The sequence below is a fragment of the Aedes albopictus genome, chromosome 2, assembly GCF_035046485.1.
Source record: "Aedes albopictus strain Foshan chromosome 2, AalbF5, whole genome shotgun sequence".
In the NCBI taxonomy this organism is placed as follows: domain Eukaryota; kingdom Metazoa; phylum Arthropoda; class Insecta; order Diptera; family Culicidae; genus Aedes; species Aedes albopictus.
In genome coordinates, this window is record NC_085137.1 from 13,528,184 (window position 1) to 13,548,325 (window position 20,142).

A 20,142-nucleotide genomic window follows, 5' to 3' on the forward strand; every position below is an offset into this window, starting at 1 on the left:
TAGTGAATAAAATATTGCTATTTTCTATAGCCTAATCGAAAGAGCTCATTTTTCTGAGCATAACGTGAATTTATTGGATTCCAATACCTTTGTTTTGATGGTTAAATTAACAAAACCAATTTTAATTTTCGTGGATAGAATGACAGTTCAATCGATAAAGTGACAGTTCGACCCGAACAAAAAAATTTCCCCATACAAACTTTAAATGCATTTTAAAAATAGTTCCCGGACTCCAAAAATTATGAAATTTTTTGATTTCGAATAAATTTTGGGCGGAGAATCCGATTATGGAATAATCCGGATACCCCTAAAGAACCCAATTGAAACGAGAGACGTAGTCCTACGTCAAAAACCTAAATAACTTTTTATTTAATTTCCGTGCACAGAATAAACTGGTGTGTTATATTACATCTGAACTGCTGCAACCCGATCAATAAATACGTCGGTTGCATGAATATTACATCGGACGATGTACACATAAGAACATAAGATATTACATCAAAACGATGTAATCGTACATAGTATTGTGGCAAGATAAATCCGCGAAACGCGTTTGTCTTCTTTTTTTCCATCAAGTTGCAAAAATTTGACCGCACCACTATGAGCGACCTGATGGTCAGAAAATCCGCAAGGACAGGCACGCGATACAGACGCAATGTGGGAATGGAAAAGATGAAGCCGCATCCCCCTGCAGCATCACTTAGGGTCTGTTCCAATTGGCGAGTTAAAATTAATTTTTACTTACATTTGACAGTTCGATACTTAAACTTGACAGTTCTCCAGTTGCCTTTCACAAAGCTAATTTTATTGCTCTAAATCACGCGATTTCTCAAATTGACTGGACTCCGCTACTTAGCGCTCCTGATGTGGACAGTGCGGTAGGTTTCTTCACTGATAATCTAAATCAGCTATTTCTTTATCACGTCCCAGCTCCTCGACCACAAAGAAAACCTCCATGGTCGAATGGTCATTTGCGTCAGTTAAAACGTCGTAGATCTAATGCTCTCAGAAGATACACGAACATGAGAACACTGGAGAACAAACGGGCTTTTAGCATTGCCAGTAACAGATACAGATTCTACAATACAACTCTACATGCTCGGTACACCAAACGGATTGAATCAAACATGAAGCGCAACCCGAAACTGTTCTGGTCTTTTATGAATGCCAAAAGAAAAGAAGCTGGCTTACCATCAACTGTATTTCTTGACGAGGAAGTAGCTGAATCCGGTGGTGAAATGTGCAACCTCTTTGCTAAACACTTTTCAAGTGTTTTTCATAAAAGGGTCATTCAAAAATGACGTCCATAGTTTAGGGGGGAGGGGGGGTCTGAGAAAGTGTGACACTCCATGTATAAGGTATACGAAAAAGCGTGACAGAGGGGGGAGGGGGGGTTCTAAAATCCCCGAAAAATGATGGACGTCATATTTGAATCGCCCCAAAGAGCCTGCTGCTGTGCATTTAATCAGTAACGCTTTGGCTGATGTCCCCAGTGATGTTATAACCATCGAAAGCTTCCGTTTTTCTGAAAATGAAGTTCTAAAGGCGCTGAATAAAATGAAATCATCATCTGCAGCAGGTCCTGACGGTATACCCTCGATCATACTACGGAAGTGCGCTGCATCATTGTGTGTCCCACTCACCATCATATGCAATAGGTCAATCGCTGAATCTACATTTCCCACCAAATGGAAAGAGTCCTACATGTTTCCTGTGTACAAAAAAGGAGATAAGCGGGATGTGAAAAACTACAGAGGAATTACATCACTGTGCGCTGGGTCGAAGCTTCTCGAAATTCTAGTTAGCGATGTTCTATTCTCCGCTTCCAAATGTTATATTTCATCTGACCAACATGGATTTTTTCCGGGCCGTTCCATTGATACAAATTTGGTACAATTCACATCACACTGCTTGAGACACATTGAAGAGGGCTATCAAATTGATGCAGTCTACACTGATCTTAAATCAGCTTTCGATCGGGTTGATCACCTTATCCTAATATCTAAATTAGAACGATTAGGAGCTCCTCCGTTCTTCACCCGTTGGCTCGAATCTTACCTGAAAAATCGGCACCTGTCTGTCAAAATACGTGACGTACAATCGAATCACTTCACAAACAACTCTGGTGTACCCCAGGGCAGTAACTTGGGTCCGCTATTGTTCTCAATATTCTTTAATGATGTTTGCTGCCTACTACCACGTGGTTACCGCATAGTTTATGCTGACGATCTGAAGATATATCTTGTTATAAAGAAACGCGAAGATTGTGTTGAACTGCAGCGGATGGTTGACCTCTTCCAGGACTGGTGCCTTAGGAATCATATGACTTTAAGTGCACAGAAATGTACAGTCATTTCGTTCAATCGGAAAAAAAACGCCAATAATATGGAATTACCAAATTTGCGGTACTCAGCTGTCACGTGTAACTGTCGTCAAGGACCTCGGAGTTCTTCTAGACGCCAATCTAACATTCCGGAATCATTATTCCGACATAATTGCGAGAGCCAACAGAAACTTGGGTTTTATTATGCGAACAACAAAAGAATTTTCAGATCCGTTCAGCCTACGATCGCTATATTATTCGCTGGTCCGTTCAACGCTTGAGACGGCGTGCGTTGTGTGGAGTCCTTACACGAATATCTGGATTTTGAGATTGGAAGCTATTCAGGCCAGATTCACAAGATATGCTTTGAGATTACTACCATGGAATAATATTGCAAACATGAAAATGCTTTGACATCCATGTGCACAACAGAACATGTGCTCGATGAACAAATTGAGATTTGAAATTATGAAAAGAAATCCACGTACTCCGGTGAGACTCGAACTCACGACTCCCAATTCGCTAGACGGGCGCTTCTATTCCTTCAAGCTACGGAGTCACTCGACTATCTCCGTCGCCAGCAGGCCTAGAACTGAACTCGATTCCACAATCGCACATGGTTATCTTCTTTTCACAATCCAAACCCCCTTCGGATGGGATTAGATGAACATCTAACACATTGTCTGTTGTGCACATGTATGTCAAAGCGGGAGAGGAAGTTATTTTTAATTGTCGAGAGCTTCGGGCACTGCCTTCCAATCACTTATTGGTATGGCAATTAGTGTGCAGTCGGACTCTCAACGGGTCGGTCCTCGGCCGACCGAATACGGTAAGGGTGACCGTAGCACCTTACAAATGTCAATTTCTTGATTTTGCTTTGGCTGACCAAGCCATGTGGGAAATTACACTGTTGAAAATGCTTTGACATCCATGTGCACAACAGAACATGTGCTCGATGAACAAATTGAGATTTGAAATTATGAAAAGAAATCCACGTACTCCGGTGAGACTCGAACTCACGACTCCCAATTCGCTAGACGGGCGCTTCTATTCCTTCAAGCTACGGAGTCACTCGACTATCTCCGTCGCCAGCAGGCCTAGAACTGAACTCGATTCCATAATCGCACATGGTTATCTTCTTTTCACAATCCAAACCCCCTTCGGATGGGATTAGATGAACATCTAACACATTGTCTGTTGTGCACATGTATGTCAAAGCGGGAGAGGAAGTTATTTTTAATTGTCGAGAGCTTCGGGCACTTGTGAAAAGAAGATAACCATGTGCGATTGTGGAATCGAGTTCAGTTCTAGGCCTGCTGGCGACGGAGATAGTCGAGTGACTCCGTAGCTTGAAGGAATAGAAGCGCCCGTCTAGCGAATTGGGAGTCGTGAGTTCGAGTCTCACCGGAGTACGTGGATTTCTTTTCATAATTTCAAATCTCAATTTGTTCATCGAGCACATGTTCTGTTGTGCACATGGATGTCAAAGCATTTTCAACAGTGTAATTTCCCACATGGCTTGGTCAGCCAAAGCAAAATCAAGAAATTGACATTTGTAAGGTGCTACGGTCACCCTTACCGTATTCGGTCGGCCGAGGACCGACCCGTTGAGAATCCGACTGCACACTAATTGCCATACCAATAAGTGATTGGAAGGCAGTGCCCGAAGCTCTCGACAATTAAAAATAACTTCCTCTCCCGCTTTGACATACATGTGCACCGAGATGTGCACAACAGACAATGTGTTAGATGTTCATCTAATCCCATCCGAAGGGGGTTTGGATTGTGAAAAGAAGATAACCATGTGCGATTGTGGAATCGAGTTCAGTTCTAGGCCTGCTGGCGACGGAGATAGTCGAGTGACTCCGTAGCTTGAAGGAATAGAAGCGCCCGTCTAGCGAATTGGGAGTCGTGAGTTCGAGTCTCACCGGAGTACGTGGATTTCTTTTCATAATTTCAAATCTCAATTTGTTCATCGAGCACATGTTCTGTTGTGCACATGGATGTCAAAGCATTTTCAACAGTGTAATTTCCCACATGGCTTGGTCAGCCAAAGCAAAATCAAGAAATTGACATTGCAAACATGCCGGAATACGAGATTCGATGCCGTCTACTTAGCATGGAAACGCTGCGCTTCCGACGGAACTCATTCAGAGCTTCATTTGTCGGTAAACTGATATTAGGAATAACTGATGCACCGAACATCCTGGAAAAGCTGGACTTTTATGCACCATCAGTTAGCTTGCGTGTGAGAGATCCGCTGAGACCTGAATTTCGGAGAACTGAATATGGACTCAACGAACCCGTTACTGCTATGTGTCGCGAATTCAACAACGTATATCATCTGTTCGACTTCTCGATCTCGATATCAACATTTAAAAGCCGACTTAAACAACTTGCTTGACATGCGGAATCTGTGTGAGCGGATAGATTTACAATCAGGTGAGTAACTCTCCAATATACCTAGCCCTGAAGAAAGTTGCTTCCTGAGTTTTTGTTTTTTCTCGGTATTCAATCAACACCTTTACTACGAGCGACAACAACCTTCATGATGCGGAATTAGCTGATTAGTATTTTAGTTGTTAAGTTATTTTTAGTATTTTTGGACATTTGACTATTGTTATATAATATGTGTTTTTTTTATACTCGATTGTATGTGATCTTTTATGTTATATTGTATTGTTTTCAGAAAAAAAAAATATGGGGTTTTTATGCCCTTTTGATTGGACTTCGTTCTTTCAAAAGGGCTTTTCCCCATCTTAATCCTCATTAAGAGTAAAGTCAGATGAGGTATAAATAAATAAACAAATAAACAAATAAACAAATATAAGGAAATAATTATCGAACTGTCAAGTTTAAGTGAAAATTATTTTTAATTCTCCAATTGGAACAGACCCTAAATAACATCCCGATTATTATGGGTCGTACGCTGATAGCAAGAAATTTCTTGGCCTATCTCGTTGCGTGGAAAATTCAGGCAAGGTATCGCTCAAGAAATAAGAAAGCGTCGCTTTATTCCGGATCCTAGTACGCAGCTGAAACGAAACGTCTAATGGGGATTGCTGTGTTAAATTCATTGACCATTCCGGTCACGAAAAAATGATGCACTGAACGAAAATTACTTGAGCGATTCCGTTTGTAGTCCATACCTCGCATTAAACACAAAGTCGACAAGGTGATGCGTATAGTGAATCAATGTCGCGATAAATATTATTACGATTTCTGGCCACCTGAGTTGTCATTGTGATAACTTTTGTCTTGATATCGGCCTGAAGGCTGCTGCTGGGTGGGTGACAGTATCTGTTCGATTTTGACATTGCGTCTGTATCGCGGGAATCTCCTCGCGGGCATATCGCCGCCGCCCAATGTGGATTTGTTATGAGCGCCGCAATATCTGTCTTGTCCCTAACGTATTCCTACGACAAAAACCCAAGCAAACACCTAAATTACTTATATTTTAATTTCAGTGTATACGTGAATCAGAAAAATTTCTTAAGGGCGGAGATGGATTCTGGTGTGAAGATTTTGAAACGTCAAATTCACGACTTCACATCATGCTTCACACTGTTCCACACATGTAAATAAAAACAACGTGCGTTGATACCTAGCTCGTTCTACTTGAAAAATAATTCAAAAGTTTCTATTTTGTAACAAGTGATCATCAAAAAACCATGAGCGATTCGGAATCGGACACCAACGATCAAGCCGGAGACATCGAGCACTTTACCGGACCGGTTGAAAATGCGTGGCTGCTGAAAATACCTGAATTTAAGAAGGCAGATAACCCCCAAGGACTCGCCGAGGAAAGTTCGTTCTCCTGCCTGTTCCCGAAGTACCGCGAAAAGTACATCAAGGAATGTTGGCCCCTGGTGGAGAAGGCTCTGGATGGACACCACCTGAAGGCGGAACTGGATTTGATTCAAGGTAACATGACGGTAAAAACTACCCGGAGTACGTGGGATCCTTTCATCATTCTGAAGGCGAGAGATTTGATCAAGCTGCTTTCGAGATCGGTTCCGTTCGAACAGGCCGTGAAGGTGCTGGACGATGAGATAAGCTGCGACATCATTAAGATCAAGAACCTGGTTCGGAACAAGGCAAAGTTTGTGAAGAGGCGTAACCGATTGATTGGACCCAATGGATGCACTCTGAAATCACTGGAACTGTTGACCAACTGCTATGTTCTGGTGCAAGGGGCTACAGTCTCAGCTATTGGGCCGTACAAAGGATTGCAATGCGTGCGAAAGGTTGTCGAAGAAACTATGAAGAATATTCATCCGATTTACAACATCAAAGCTTTGATGATCAAGCGGGAACTGATGAAAGACGATAAACTGAAGGAGGAAAATTGGGAACGGTTCCTTCCCAAATTCCAAGCGAAAAACACGACCAAGCGGAAGAAGCCCAAGGAGCAGCAGCAGAAGAAAAAGAAGGAATATACGCCGTTCCCTCCGCCGTTGCTCGAGAGCAAGGTCGACAAAGAGCTGGCTTCCGGCGAGTACTTCCTCACCGAGGCTCAGAAGAAGGCCAAACGGACGCAGGAGCGGCGCGAGAAGGAACAGAAGAATTCCAACGTTCAGAAACAACGACGAGAGCGGGACTTTGTCGCTCCGGATGAGGGTAAGCCAGCGAAAAAGGCTGCCGGTGATAGCAATAAGGTGGATGTGAAAGCGTTGAAGTCGAAAATTGCCAAGGCCAATAAGAAGGCAAAGATGGGTAAATAAACTGTTGTGAATGATTGTATGAAATGTAGGTAAATTTATGTGATGACTTCCTTTAGAGAACAGTTTAGTAATATGGTAAATATTATCTGGTGGGTAAGTCTGAGGGACGCATGAATCATACACCGCTTATATACAAACAACCCATCATTTGGTTGCCAAAATAAGCAGTTATAGTTATAGCGCATTTAGTTCACCACTGGACTATCGCACTAGTTTTCACGAGTGCGAAAACGCTAATAAAAGTGCGCGATTGCATCAAATCAACTCGGTGTCTTCAGAGCACTTGTTCACCATAGATTGAAGAATTAGTGCGCCGAAGACATCATCCTGATTTGATGCAATCGCGCACTTTTATTTACGTTTTCGCACTATAGAAGTCGCAGTTCGCAGTCCAGTGGTGAACTAAATGCGGTATAACAAATCTGCAGACATCCCAAAACCAATAAAAGTGAGGTCGAACATCAAGAAATCCACGTTCAATTTTGCATAGGGTCAGGAACCATTTGAGTAGGGGGACCTATTTTGGGCGCTATAACTCTTTCAATTCATAACCGATTCACTTTATTTTTGGGACACGATCATATACGTGCAGTATTAAGTTAAGTGCCCATTCCCAAATGGACCCAGACTCTATAGCCTTCATAAGCACAAATCTGACAAACAAAGAACAAAGCATCGAGTTGTACTGAATTTGTTCATCCTGGCTTTTGCTCACTTCAAATTAGAGCAGATAATCCATATCAGGTGTATTTGTTTACGAATTTTCAAGATTAGTGTTACGTCGGCCATTGTGGCAGCCATAAATGTATTCTCGGATGCTTCATCGGACATACCCATGACACTAATCCTAACCCGGAATGGCATCTTCATCAAAAACTGTGTTACTAAAGTCTCATATTCCTTTCAGACCACTTTCGTAGATTTATTCTTCAGAAATTTAGGGAGATAAAACAGAATAATTTAACCTTATCAGAGAAAAGAGAACCAAAGTGAGCTTACGATCTTACTTCCGCATTCCGGACTCGATGGAAGTCCTGCTGGCGTTGTCTCACATGCATCACAAAATTATTCCGGCCTCCGGCCTCGGGCGATCCAACGACATCCTCCAAGCTCTACAGACGACCCCCGCGCAAAGCTAGGACCAAGTGGAGCACGGAACCACCCTGTACCTTGTAATCCTGTGCTGTTTTATCATCGTTCCTATTCGAAAAAGCGGATTCAATTAATACAACAAACCATCACTAGCTGACATATTCAAAACTCACATCTGTTTGCCGGAGAAAATCAGACGCTGCTGCTGCGGGGGGATTCCTTCTTTTTCCTCCACCCGTTCCTTGATTCGGTCCACTTTGTCCGTGGGCTCAATGTCGATCTCGATTTCCTTTCCGGTGAGGGTCTGAAATGCAACCGATTTGGGTTATTTCCGCATCGCACCGAAGCCGCAGTGACTTACCTTCACTTTGATCAGCATTTTGGATTATTTTCTGCCCTAGTTTGTGGATGAAAAGGCGATTTTTTGACGATATTTGGATTGAGCTTGACTTTTTGTCCCCGATGAGTGTTCTGCTGCTGATGGTCGCTTTTACGAAATCAGCCGAAAGGTGACAGTTTCGGCGCTTCATTCGTTTCGCGAGTCGACATACAAATGCTCCCTTCAAAATCGTCGGTGGAATGCAGAATCCAAAAAGAGCGCGGCGAATCCGTTGACTGTAATTTTTTAAGCGTGCTTATGGAATATACCTTGTGTCGATTAACTTTGAGCAGTTTACAAACAAACAGCGGCATGCTCGTCTTACTACGATTTTTATCAAAAGTTAACATAAAATAGAAGTTTTCGCGTAAGTGCTTCAATTATATGTATCAAATCTCTACGAATGATGGAATCAAGTGCAATTCTTAAAGTTTTGAATGATTTAGTTGCCGCAAACTTCCAAGGTCAGTGCACGCAATTGCGTTCCATACCAGTGATCCTTATGTTTATTCGTTTTTGTAGATCTCAATGTCCAGCGACTACACACTATCCTGGAACCGGCAGAGAAGGATTTGAATTCATCCGAAAGCGACGATTTCCTATGGAAACTGTCCGTCGGGTATCTAGAAGTCCAACATCGTTTTCTAACCGCCTGTCTGATTCAGAAACGCAACTCAACCGGAACCGGTACGAAAGATACTTTAGCGGACGAGGAGTTGATCAATCTCCCGGAACAGCTGATATTCTTGCAGGCCGTGGATCGGATACGACAGTTCACGTTGAACCTGTATTTACCTAAAGAACTGCGAGGTTTGACGAAATGCGACTTACGAATGATGGTGCAGCTGGAGGAAGCGGAACGCCTAAGGCGGTTAAAGTTCTGTCTGGAAGCTTTTCGAAAGTTGTTCGAAGTTAAAATTTTAACACTCCAAGGGAGCCTGGAAAACTGCATCCTGGAGTACATTGCTGGCGTGTTTAGCTATCATTTCGTTCAGGGGAGTTTCTCAAACATGAAGGAAGATCAGCTTTTCAAGGATGTCGGGTTGTTTCCTGTGGAGCAGGTTTTCAAAAGTTTGCTGATTATCAAAGGCGTTCCGAACTTGGCGATGGAACTCGCCAAACAGATTCACCTAGAACTACTCCGGCTGACGGGGGAACCAGGCGGATTCCCAGTGCTCTGTAGAACTCTCCTGGCAAACGTTCCATCTGATGAAACGCCCACGTGGAAGAAGAGCGAAATCATCGCAAAGATTGTGGCCAGCAAAGGTCACACGAAGCAGTTCTATCGCCAGGTGCTGCAGGATGTGTTTCAATTCTACGAGGCTTCCTTGTTTGGCCATGACCAGGAGAGTCTACCCTACGTGGGCACTTGCATCGAATGCATGAGGCAAATGTATCTGCTTCCTCCGGCGTACCAAGAGCTCCGGAACACAATTGACAACTATTTCGTCGGAAGATTCGACCAACTGGCGGAGCCACCGGAGCTTCTCAGTGGAACAATCCTGCTAGAACGATCGCAGCTTGCTGCGTCTCTGTACCTCAATTACATGGCCTTCAGTGGATCTTCCTGCAGCTCTCTGAGCTCATCAATTCTCACAGCTTACCTGCAAATCTTCCTGAAATTGTATTCCATGGTTCCGGCTGCGATGCAAGAGCAGCAGCACCTCCAAACCTTAATCATATTTTGCCTATCCAACCGCGATAAGCATCAACTCGAATCCGTCCTCGAAGAGCTTCTCCTTGTAAATGAAAACCCCGTGATGAAGAAACTTCATCCAAGGATCTACCTAAAGATTGGACCCAAAGGTGATGAAACCTATTCGCTGCAGATTGGCCCTCAACAGGTGGAGGACGGTCAGGACGAAGACACTTTGGCGCCCACATTGATTGAGATTTTGAAAGCCTCGAACAGGAACCTGCTTATCTACGACGTGTTCGTAGTGCTGCTGAAGCTGTTCGAGCGGTTTAGTGTGGTGAGTAAAATTACTGTTCTATTTCCGGTTTAGTTCCGGTGGTAAGAATCCACGATCCCTAGTTCATGGTGTGTTGCGGCTATATGCTTACCGTGCCTAGGAATGAATGGTTAGCCGATAGAGTGCTAGGACGCGCTTACTGCGCCAACCGGAGCAATGGTGCAGTGGACCTTGTGTTTCTCCAAAACAATCAGCACCTTGTAATGCATAAGTGCGCAGAAGACACCGACACGATTCGATGCAGAATCGCAGTTTTATTCACGATCCCGCACTTTTACTAACTGCGAAAGTGGTTCAATTGGGTGGGAAATGCGCAATAATTAGTTTGAATTCCCACCTATATGGTTTCGCATTATGCGAATACACAGTGTATTCTGTGTATCCTCGCCTCTGGCGTTTTCCAAACGACACCGATCTGGTTTTATTGCTGCTATTTTTAGTTATGCTGTGATTGCAAAGGGTTTAATCTAGCCTAGTTTTGGTAGTGGCTACGGTTAGGATAGCTCAGATCAATCTTCACAGCATAAAAAACAGCAACGATCAATCTTTGCAGACGTACATATGCGAATTGGTACAGCCCAAGTGGCCTTAGTCCAAGAATCTTACTTTCGTAAGGGTAATTTTTATCTAGGAAACTTTGTGAATCCGGTGTTTGCTACTTTCAGTAAACATGAAACGGCAAGCTCGCGTGTCATGCCTCGAGCATGTGTGTTTGTCAACAACGCAATCGTTGTTACACTCGTCTCTGAATTAACTACCAGAGATGTATGTGCTGCCACAATTGATGTATCCGTTGGAATCCTCAACAGGAAATACGTCTATTGTTTGGTTTATTTACCGCATGATGAACCATCCCCTACGGATGCTTTCAAACAAGTCATCGCATACTGTACCTCAAAAGGCCTTCCTATAATTGTTGGCAGTGATGCTAATGCTCACCATATCATCTGGGGCAGCTCAGACATTAACTTGAGAGGCTCCAGTTTGATGGAGTACTTAAGTAGTACAAATCTTGCATTACTTAACATAGGCAACCGCCCAACCTTCATGGTATCTGCTAGAGAGGAAGTGTTAGACATAACGCTTTGCTCTAGTAGAATTAGTTACGAGCTGACCAATTGGCATGTGTCAGATGAAGAATCTTTATCTGACCATCGCTACATCTTTTTTGAACATTTAAATGTTACTTTGCTAACATTGCGTTTCAGGAATCCCCGGTCAACAAACTGGGATCTTTTTACTGATTTGGTTGCGGCCAAATTTCATGGATACTCACCATCCATTGACACTCCAAGTGATTTAGATGATGCCGTTGATACTACAACGACCTTCATCATGGAAGCTTTTGAAGAAGCATGCCCTCTCTCTCTCTCTCTCTTCTTGGCGTAACGTCCTCATTGGGACAAAGCCTGCTTCTCAGCTTAGTGTTCTATGACCACTTCCACAGTTATTAACTGAGAGCTTCCTCTGCCAATGACCATTTTGCATGCGTATATCGTGTGGCAGGCACGAAGATACTCTATGCCCAAGGAAGTCAAGGAAATTTCCTTTACGAAAAGATCCTGGACCGACCGGGAATCGAACCCGTCACCCTCAGCATGGTCATGCTGAATACCCGTGCGTTTACCGCCTCGGCTATATGTGCCCTCTACGCATGCCCTCTACGGTCTGTGAAGATCACAAGAGGAACCCCTTGGTGGAACTCTGATCTGGCAAAGCTCAGGAAACAATGTAGAAAAAGTTGAAACAGACGACGTTCGGCTGGATCAGAGGCTTTCAGGTCGGCTCGCAAGGCCTACAGGAACGTCTGCTGAACGATCCGGCTGGAAAAACCTTTGTACAAATGTTTCCAGTTTGAGTGAAGTCAGTCGGTTAAATAAAATCCTAAGGATTTCCGAGTGAAAGAACTTCGTTTGCCAAATGGCGATCTGACTTACTCTGATGAGGAAGTTCTGGAATGCTTATTCAGCACACACTTCCCTGGATGTGTGGATATTACATCTTCGGATGAACCTGATGTCCTTTCTTGTAGTTACGATTCCCTGGCTTCGGCTCGGAGTATTGTAGCTATAGAATCGATTGAGTGGGCACTTAATAGCTTTGCTCCTTTCATATCTCCAGATGAGATTTACCCTATTTTGCTTCAGAAGGGATTTGATTATTTCAAGCTCGTTTTAAAAACAATTGTTTGCAGTTTTGCTACAGGGTATATTCCCAAATCTTGGCGGGATATTACTGTGAAGTTTATTCCGAAAGTGGGTCGTGCGTCGTATGAAGAAGCAAAGAGTTTCAGACCTATCAGTTTGACCTCTCTTCTTCTGAAATGCTAAAACGCATTGTCGATCATCACAACCGGATGGTCATCTGGCCAACTTGCCTCTTCATGTGAACCAACATGCCTACCAATCTGGTAAGTCCACTGTGACTCTTTTACACAAGGTTGTTTACGATATCGAGAAACCATTCGCTCAACAGCGATCCTCCTTGGGCATTTTCTTAGATATCGAGGGTACCTTTGACAACGTGCCTTTCGATGCCATATTTGAAGCCGCACGGGGTCATGGTATATCTCCAATGATTTCCAATTGCATTCACCAAATGCTCAAAAATCGATATCGTTTCTCGAAATTGCGTCTAGCAGGGATTAGAAAATTGAGTGTTTGTGGATGCCGCCAAGGGGGAGCCTTGTCCCCGCTTTTGTGAAATCTCGTAGCAGATACGCTATTGAGGCAACTCAATACTAGCGGTTTTCCTACTTATGGTTTTGCCGACGACTACCTAAGGCGCCATCCACAAATTACGTAACGCTCTAGGGGGAGGGGGGGAGTATGGCCAAGCGTTACGGCTCATACAAAAATTTTCGGGTTTCCATACAAAAAAGCGTTACGGAGGGGGGAGGGGGGGTCGAAAAATTTCGATTTTAGCGTTACGTAATAAATGGATGCTGCCTAACATTGTTAGTTGGTATGTGTGTTCCATCGGTCACTGTTCATCGACGCGTTGGAGCGCCCCTTGAAGATGCAACCGATCATAACCATAGCATTAGTTCATTCATTATTCATGATCAGTTTTTCTCGAACCACGAAGGTGTACACAAGTAGTAAATAAAGTTCTGTTTTAGAAGTGTATCTTCGTGTTTGATTCGTGGCATCCACGATTTCTTGGCAAAACTGTCAGCCAAAGGGTGTCCGGCCTAGTTCCCACGGAACCCCAGCGAGTTTACGTTGGACTCAGCTCCGAACATCCGATCCCGCCGCCAAACGGTATCCAGCAAAGGTCTCACCGAAACCCCAGCGAGTTTACGGTGGACTCAGCTCCGAACCTCCACTGCAAGCCAGCTTAGACCCAAGGAAAATCGAGCAAATTCCTCCGGTCTTCGCCCTCCAAGAAATACCCTATGTTCCCCAGACGGAACAATGTGCATCAGCACCCTTTTCGACCTGATGCAAACCGCTCTTCAGGTAGTTGAGGGTTGGTGTCGCCAATATGGCCTTTCGGTTAATCCGAGTAAAACATCTATTGTTCTTTTCGCGGAAAGGCGAAACCGTAATGGCGTTCGACCTTTGCGTCTTTTTGATTCTGAAATCGATGTGACTGAACAGATAAAGTACGTTGGAGTCATTCTTGATTCCAAGCTTTCCTGGATACCTCACATTGAGTTCAGAATCAAGAAAGCTTGTATGGCCTTCGGGCAATGCAGGCAAACAACGTGGGGTCTGAAACCCAAGTATATTAAATGCATTTACACAACTGTTGTTCGGCCAATATTGGCTCATGGATGGCTTGTGTGGTGGCAAAAGGGCAAAGTGAGAACGATCCAATTAAAATTAGACCATATCCAAAGGATGTGCTTAATGGCGATGTCTGGAGCGTTCTCTTCAACTTCCATGGCAGCGCTCAAAGTTCTCTTTGACGTTGCCCCACTACACATTTATCTTAAACAAGAAGCACTTTCTTGAACTTTCTTGCATTTGCCGCCTATCGGTACTCGGTTTACTAGACGAAACTCCTGTAAACCGCAGTTCAAAACACACCTCGTTGTTTCCACTTTTGGTGAATTGGGACAAAATTTTTCCTTGTTCCAAGTGATCTTACAATTGCTTGTAATTTTCCATATAGGACATTTTCCACGAAATTTCCTTCCCGGGAAGAGTGGACATCTGGATATCTGGAAAGAAAGATTCAGACGGCATCGTTGTTATACTAGTGGCTCCCTTCTTGAAGGTCGAGCAGGTGCTGGTGTTTACTCTCGTAAGCTAAGGCTGCATCAGTTTCACTCACTTGGTAGACACTGCACCGAGTGCGATCAATATGTCAGCGGCATGCAATAGGCAAATTAATATACTTCTGTTGAGATAGCCAGGCTGCTATTAAAACTCTTACTTCGGCCAACTCCAGGTCGAAGTAAGTATGTAATTGCTAGCCGAACTTAAATTGAGAGGCTGAATTTAAAACGCTCTTCACCATGTATGGGTACTTGACCATTCTTCCGTTGCTGGAAATGAATTGGCTTATCAGTTAGCTCTCATTGAAGCATCACGTGACTTCATTGGTCGTAAGCCATCTATTCCGGTATCGAAATGTAACATTCGCAAATCATGTAGGTAGTTCATCATGTAGGTCATGTAGTTCTTGATCAAATGCCTTAACAATCTTGGTCCCCTCTGACTTAACGCCGACCATTTAGGATCTGATTATTAAACTGTAGGTAGCGGAAGTTGTAAGATCAATATGGCATGCAAACGAGAAATATATATTGTGAAGAATCATAGGTTTCCATAGTACATATCAAATAATGTATCTTTTTATGTTTGCAGGGCACCGACCGAAACCTCCTGCTAGACGCCGAAGAACAGGACGCTTCCCAGTGTAAAGCATTCCTGAGAAAGTACGTCATCATTCAAGCCCTGATGGAACTCGTCAGTCACAAGCACTTTCACAGCCAACTCTATGAAAATCCATCGGATGTGCTGGCGTTTGTGAAATCCCTTCTGGTGAAAAGTATCGACCATGTGCAAGCCAACGAAAGTTTGATAGAGATAATCCTCTCGATATTCCAAGAATATTTGCAACGGCTTCAGACTCGCGACGATGTACAGGAAATACTCAAACTTCTCAATCAGTTCAAACGTTCTGAACGTTGTGGTGACCAATTGAGGGCCCAAATCGATCGCATTTGTGACGGAAGCAAACCTAAGGACGATGCCGAATTGACCCCGTACCAGAATGCGTTCAGCTTGTGCTCCGATAAGGAACCGTATTGCAAAGTGTACGGCACCACGTTGATGATCGGACTGCTAAGGCAACGGGACCAGGAAACCCTCACCCAGAAACATGCGGTTCTGATTTTGGCGCTGGACAACCTCCGAAGCGTGGAGAGTTACGCCTTCCTGAACTCGGTTCGACTGTTGGTGGCGCTGTGCAACGTGCTGGAAGCGGAAACGATCGAGGCGCTTGTCCGGGAATACCAGAGCAGTGCGAACGACGTGGACTACCGATTGAAGATTGGCGAAGCAACGATGAAAACGGTGGAAGCCATGGGACCGATCGCGTTCAAATATCGCGAACAGTTGATCAACTGTTTTCTGCACGAGTGCAAGAGTCCGGTGGATGAGTTCCGGGCGTCCAGTTTGGCAAATTTGGGAATGGTGTGCAAAATATTGTCTTATCAGGTGCACACGTTCTTCTATGAGGTAGGTTTTTAATTGGTTAATTTTTTATATAATTTTTAAAATAACATTAAGAAAAATTGATGTCTCTTATTGAAAATATCTGACAACTAAATTTTCTTGTTTGTAGATGTTCCTGGTCATCAAGTCAGCCATTGAGACCGATACCTACCTTCCCGTACGGAGGGCGGCCATTCTCGTGCTGTCCCAACTCATCGAAGGTATGGACAACCTGCTGGACTACCAAGAGTACCTCCTGTCGATCTATCGTTTCCTGAAGTTCATCGCCGAAACGGAAAGGGACGACGTCACCCGACTGCAGGCCGCCGTCGGATTGGATCACTTGACGGCCAAGACGAAGGATTTCTTCAACGCGGGCAATAGTGCTCTTGCGACCGGAAAACTGGAAAAGGAGATTCGGATATTCGGTATTAAGGAGCAGGAAGCGGATGAAAGGCGGAGGAACGCACGGAGTGGAGACATACTGACAAAGATGTTAGACTAAAAAATGTTTATTACAATGATCGATTTTTTTGTTCTTACACATAAGGAGGATGGAGTACTAATAAAGTTGTAAAATCATAATCGGCCTAAGTCTTGTATTGATATGGATTTCACTAATGCGGAGATGTATGATAATGTAGATTTAAGTGACAGCAAATTGGTACATCGACTTTGCTACGAAACTTATCCATTAATTAGAGTATCACTTTATGATGACGATATAGGAATCAAAATATTTGATTTTGCTCTATTCTATTCAGTTCACAGATCAGACAGCGGTAGATGTATTTGTTCCTACGGAAAAGCAGTTCTAAATTTTTGTACATTTTTTCTCAAACACATTTAAGTTCTTAACTCTTTCGAAATTGAGTTGCTTCCAAGGATAGTAAGAGGTAAACATGAGAAGAATCCTATCATTGAGTAAATTCTATGCTCAGTCGTTTTCGAGAAATTGAAATAAGCGTGCAGCTGTTAACTCATTAGCGCCCAGCGATCTTTTTTTGAGATCAGTAACTTTTGCGATTACCGTGGAACATGTTGGAAGGCTAGTGTCATCGCCAAAGTTGTCGAGGAGGTCAGAGACTCTCCGATAATACGTAATTTAGTACATATTTTTTCAGTAGAGCTTACCTGTAGATTCTATAACATTCCCCAGAAAACCATTCCCCAGGAAACCAATCCCCAGCACATGTGTTTAGAAATTTGAAAAAAAAATATTAAAGCAGGAATTAAACGGCTACGCAGTCTTCAATACGGAAAACGAAGTTTATTGTTTGCCCGACGTTTCGACACTGGGGTTTTGTGTCATCTTCAGGGGTAACTAATTGTTCGAGAAGTAGATTTGCGCCAACAGCGTACAGTCCGTTGCAAAACTAGACAAACGAAAATTGTCATGTACCAACAACAAAACAACCAGACAGTTACAGTTAGACGAAACATAAGACCAAAAGCGAACAATTAGTTACCCCTGAAGATGACACAAAACCCCAGTGTCGAAAGGTCGGGCAAACAATAAACTTCGTTTTCCGTATTGAAGACTGCGTAGCCGTTTAATTCCTGCAGTAAACTTCTCAGTCGATCCGCCAAGAGAGAGAAAAATATTAAATAAATATTTTAGCAATTTTAACACCGGTGGCGGCTGTAATGCCCATAATTTCCAGAAAAGTGCAATTCGAAAGAACAGCCTATGCAAAAAAGAAGGGAGAATCTATGTTAAACAAGAAAGCAGTTGCAATGCCGATAATTTCCTGAAAATTGCAACTCGAAAGAACAGCCTATGCAAATGAAGGGAAAATTGTTGATGAACATGTAAGCAGTTGTAATGCCAACAATTCTTATAACGACTCAAACATTTTTTTAACGAAGAAGGAAACGTAACACTCTGATAATTGCCATCGTACATCGATTTAACGGTTTATTTGAGGGTTGACCAACTGCCAATCCGCGACGCTCGCGTCGTTTTTGTTCGAGTTTGATACTACTGCCACCTAAGTTGATGGTTGGCCAAATTTAGTTTTTTTTTAGAATTAAGCGAACCTGTTTCCGAGACTAAAATTTGAATCGTAAAATGTTCGAAGTGTTACGTCTGTTTGTCTGTGGTGACATTGTTTTCCTTTCGGCATTCAAAAACCCAAAACTGTTCCTTTTTTTAAACAAGCTTTTTCTTTAGAATTTAGGCAATTGGTACAATTATTGGAATTATAACTGCTTTCATTTTCAACATAGATTTTTCCTTCTTTGCTGCATAGGCTCTTCTTTCGAATTGCACTTTTCAGGAAATTATCGGCATCACAACTGCTTACTTTTTCAACATAGATTTTCCCTTCTTTTCTACATAGGCTGTTTTTTCGAGTTACAATGTTTAGGTAATTATCGGCACCACAAGCACAGGTGTTTAGAAATTAAAAAATATATATAATAAATATAACAGCAATTTAACACCGGTGGTTGTAATAATGCCCATTATTTCCTGAAAAGTGCAATTCAAAAGAACAGCCTATGTAGGTAGAAAAGAAGGGAGAATGATGAAAATGTAAAGCAGTTGTAATTTCAAAAATTTTACTAGTTGCCTTAATTCTAAGAAAAATATTGTTCAATAAAAAAGGAACATTGTTGGGTTTTTGAATGCCAAAAGGAAAACAATGATACTTTTTTCCTTCTTCATTAAAAATATTTAGTATTGTTGGCATTAAAACTGCTATATGTTCACTTTTTCTATTCCATAGTATTGGAATAATGATAAAAGCCCTACTCATACCGCATGAATGAAGGGCCTTTGAAGCGAATAATTAGGAACAGCCATTGGGATGGATTCCTCCAACCATTTGCGTAGAAAAACGTGGTCAGTTGAGTATTTCCGAGTAACTCAAAGTTTTCGACAGAAAAATATGTTTAATATAAACCGACCATAAACTGGTCCATTAGCATCTTGTACACTGAACAACATCAGAAGAAAATGCGTTTTCTCTATAAATTTTGCAAATCACTTTTAAAACTTTATTCATCGTGAAACAAGTGCTGCACAATTTTCACGAATCTGTCAAAAACAAAACATTTTATAGCAACGCAACTGGAATGATGACAGTTTGTGAAATTTCAAGATAGGTTTAAAGATCAACATGCAACTGTGTACAATGGTAATCAAACGTTTTAACCATTGTAGAATATTTTTATGGATATACCGTATAAGAAATAGATGTTTGCGCTTAATAACACTATAATGTTAAAATCCTTGCCTATAACATATCATTATGATCAACATTGTACTGTTTGTGTATCGAATTAAACTTTTTAGCCGAGTATAGGGTGGGGCGGGGCAAGATGGGTCGCGGGGCAAGATGGGTCAGTGCCATTTTCGGGCGCATTACTCATGTTTTGATTATGTTAATAATTTTGTTAGATGACCAGCATGAATATACAAAAGTTTGGGGCATTGATTTAAAAATTATTCACTCTCATTGGAAATACAAAATAAAATGGTTTTTTGCCATTTTTCTTATGCGATACATTCCATATATTCTCCATATAAACAGCCGCGGGGCAAGATGGGTCACCTTCAATTTTGAACGTATTTTTGGAGCGTTCAAAAGTTATTTATTTTTTATTACAAGACTATCTCATAAATGACTTCAATCAAGCGGAATAAACGCTCAAAATTATAACATAAAATTATGATAATTTTTTAGTAAAAACATCGATTTTCAAGTCGCCTCAGGACCACTCGAATCGTAAAGTTTTTTATATTCCAAATAAATTTATAAAATGTTTACTAGTAGCTCTTGTTTACTCAGTATGGATATGGAGCATATTTGAATGCGGAACAAATCTTATATTTTGACGTTTTTCGTTGAGAAAATGTTAATTACTTAAAAGGTGACCCATCTTGCCCCGCACTTTTTTCACGGCACAAAATCGATCACTTTTTAAAACTGATTGTTTAACATCACATTTTGTTTTTAATGAACTTTTTATCGACTTT

At 42.3% G+C, this 20,142-nt stretch overlaps 3 protein-coding genes across 3 annotated transcripts; 2 read left to right on the forward strand and 1 right to left on the reverse strand.

Moving 5' to 3' along the window:
- Positions 1 to 5,905: 5,905 nt before the first annotated feature.
- LOC109429888 (KRR1 small subunit processome component homolog) lies at positions 5,906 to 7,063 on the forward strand. Its single transcript, XM_019705880.3, has one exon. The coding sequence runs from the start codon at positions 5,995 to 5,997 to the stop codon at positions 7,045 to 7,047; it is 1,053 nt and encodes a 350-aa protein (XP_019561425.3). The 5' UTR covers positions 5,906 to 5,994; the 3' UTR covers positions 7,048 to 7,063.
- Positions 7,064 to 7,944: 881 nt separating this feature from the next.
- Positions 7,945 to 8,660, reverse strand: LOC109429927 (NEDD8). The gene is made up of 3 exons (XM_019705932.3): positions 8,501 to 8,660; positions 8,313 to 8,443; positions 7,945 to 8,247 (listed from the first exon to the last, which is right to left on the reverse strand). Exons 1-3 carry the CDS (start codon positions 8,516 to 8,518, stop codon positions 8,160 to 8,162), a joined length of 237 nt encoding a protein of 78 aa, XP_019561477.1. The 5' UTR covers positions 8,519 to 8,660; the 3' UTR covers positions 7,945 to 8,159.
- Positions 8,661 to 8,782: 122 nt separating this feature from the next.
- LOC109415438 (transport and Golgi organization protein 6) lies at positions 8,783 to 16,745 on the forward strand. Its single transcript, XM_029864249.2, has 4 exons — positions 8,783 to 8,982; positions 9,041 to 10,491; positions 15,309 to 16,184; positions 16,291 to 16,745. Exons 1-4 carry the CDS (start codon positions 8,922 to 8,924, stop codon positions 16,663 to 16,665), a joined length of 2,763 nt encoding a protein of 920 aa, XP_029720109.2. The 5' UTR covers positions 8,783 to 8,921; the 3' UTR covers positions 16,666 to 16,745.
- The last annotated feature ends 3,397 nt before the right edge of the window (positions 16,746 to 20,142 follow it).